The sequence below is a fragment of the Perkinsus marinus genome (assembly GCF_000006405.1).
Source record: "Perkinsus marinus ATCC 50983 genomic scaffold scf_1104296933640, whole genome shotgun sequence".
Taxonomy (NCBI): Eukaryota; Perkinsozoa; order Perkinsida; family Perkinsidae; genus Perkinsus; species Perkinsus marinus.
Window position 1 is genome coordinate 1 of NW_003215089.1, and position 940 is coordinate 940.

The 940-nt window shown below is 47.0% G+C and overlaps 1 protein-coding gene across 1 annotated transcript; it reads right to left on the reverse strand.

Annotated features, from left to right (window-relative positions):
• Positions 1-67: 67 nt before the first annotated feature.
• On the reverse strand, positions 68-539 carry Pmar_PMAR022679 (conserved hypothetical protein; the record flags this gene model as incomplete). The annotated part of the gene is made up of 1 exon (XM_002785169.1): positions 68-539. A coding segment is annotated over one exon (472 nt), but the record flags the coding sequence as incomplete, so codon positions are not given.
• Between the last annotated feature and the right edge of the window lie 401 nt (positions 540-940).

Genomic DNA, 940 nt, shown 5'->3' on the forward strand with positions numbered 1-940 from the left:
CGTGTGCGATGCAAATGGACTAATTTGGCGCGTCCATTAGAGCGATTACAGTGAATATTAACATTACTCTCATCCATCCAGTAGGTTCGGTGGCCGTTGCCTTGAAGACCCATTATCTTCTGAGCATATTCAAACCTTTTATTCTTGTTGACATCATTGTTGACAGTGACGCTCATAGGGCGCAATTCCTTGACCGTGTAGGACATGCCATCAAGAGCATTACCAATAGCTTGCTCGGTGACGTCGACATTGAAGAATACATGAATCTCATCTTTCAGCTCTCGTAAGGTGCAATCAGCCTTAGCCTCAATCCGCTCCTCCAGGTAAGCTTTGATCTCATCTGTGATCTTGGCTTGCCGATGATCGCCGCGTCTCTCATATTTGGCGGTATCACGCTTGAGGATAGATGTGATTGTTGACCGGGGGATGCCGTGAGCTTTTCCAATAGCATAAGGACATTGACCGTTAGCACGAGCCTCTAAAATCCTCGTCCGTTCGACTTCCGTAGTCTTATGGTACTTCATTCCGAGTCGAGGCATATGGAGAACGGAACTACTGCAAGAAACGCGCAGTTAAGAACAGAGTGGCTGAAGGCTGAGGAAGAACCATTCTTCCCTTCCCCAATAATTCCCGTTTTAGTTCCCGGGAATAATGACTGGTCAAAAAGGGGAATAATAGACCTTATTTGGGGAATTATTGTACAAAATCGTCTTTTTCTCCAACATCACCCCAAAAGAAAGTCCGAAAACGTAAATAGGCGTCTTAGGAAACCTTCTCGGCCGTAAGGCCGAAAAAAATGCGAGCTTTCTCGCATCCTGACACTTTTTTTGATATCGAACGTCACTGACGTTACGTCAAGGCGAGCGCGTGCGAGATGTTCGCAATTCGCAAGTTGCACAACGGCCCGTTGTCAACGGGCCAGTAACTGGCCGCCAGTGAC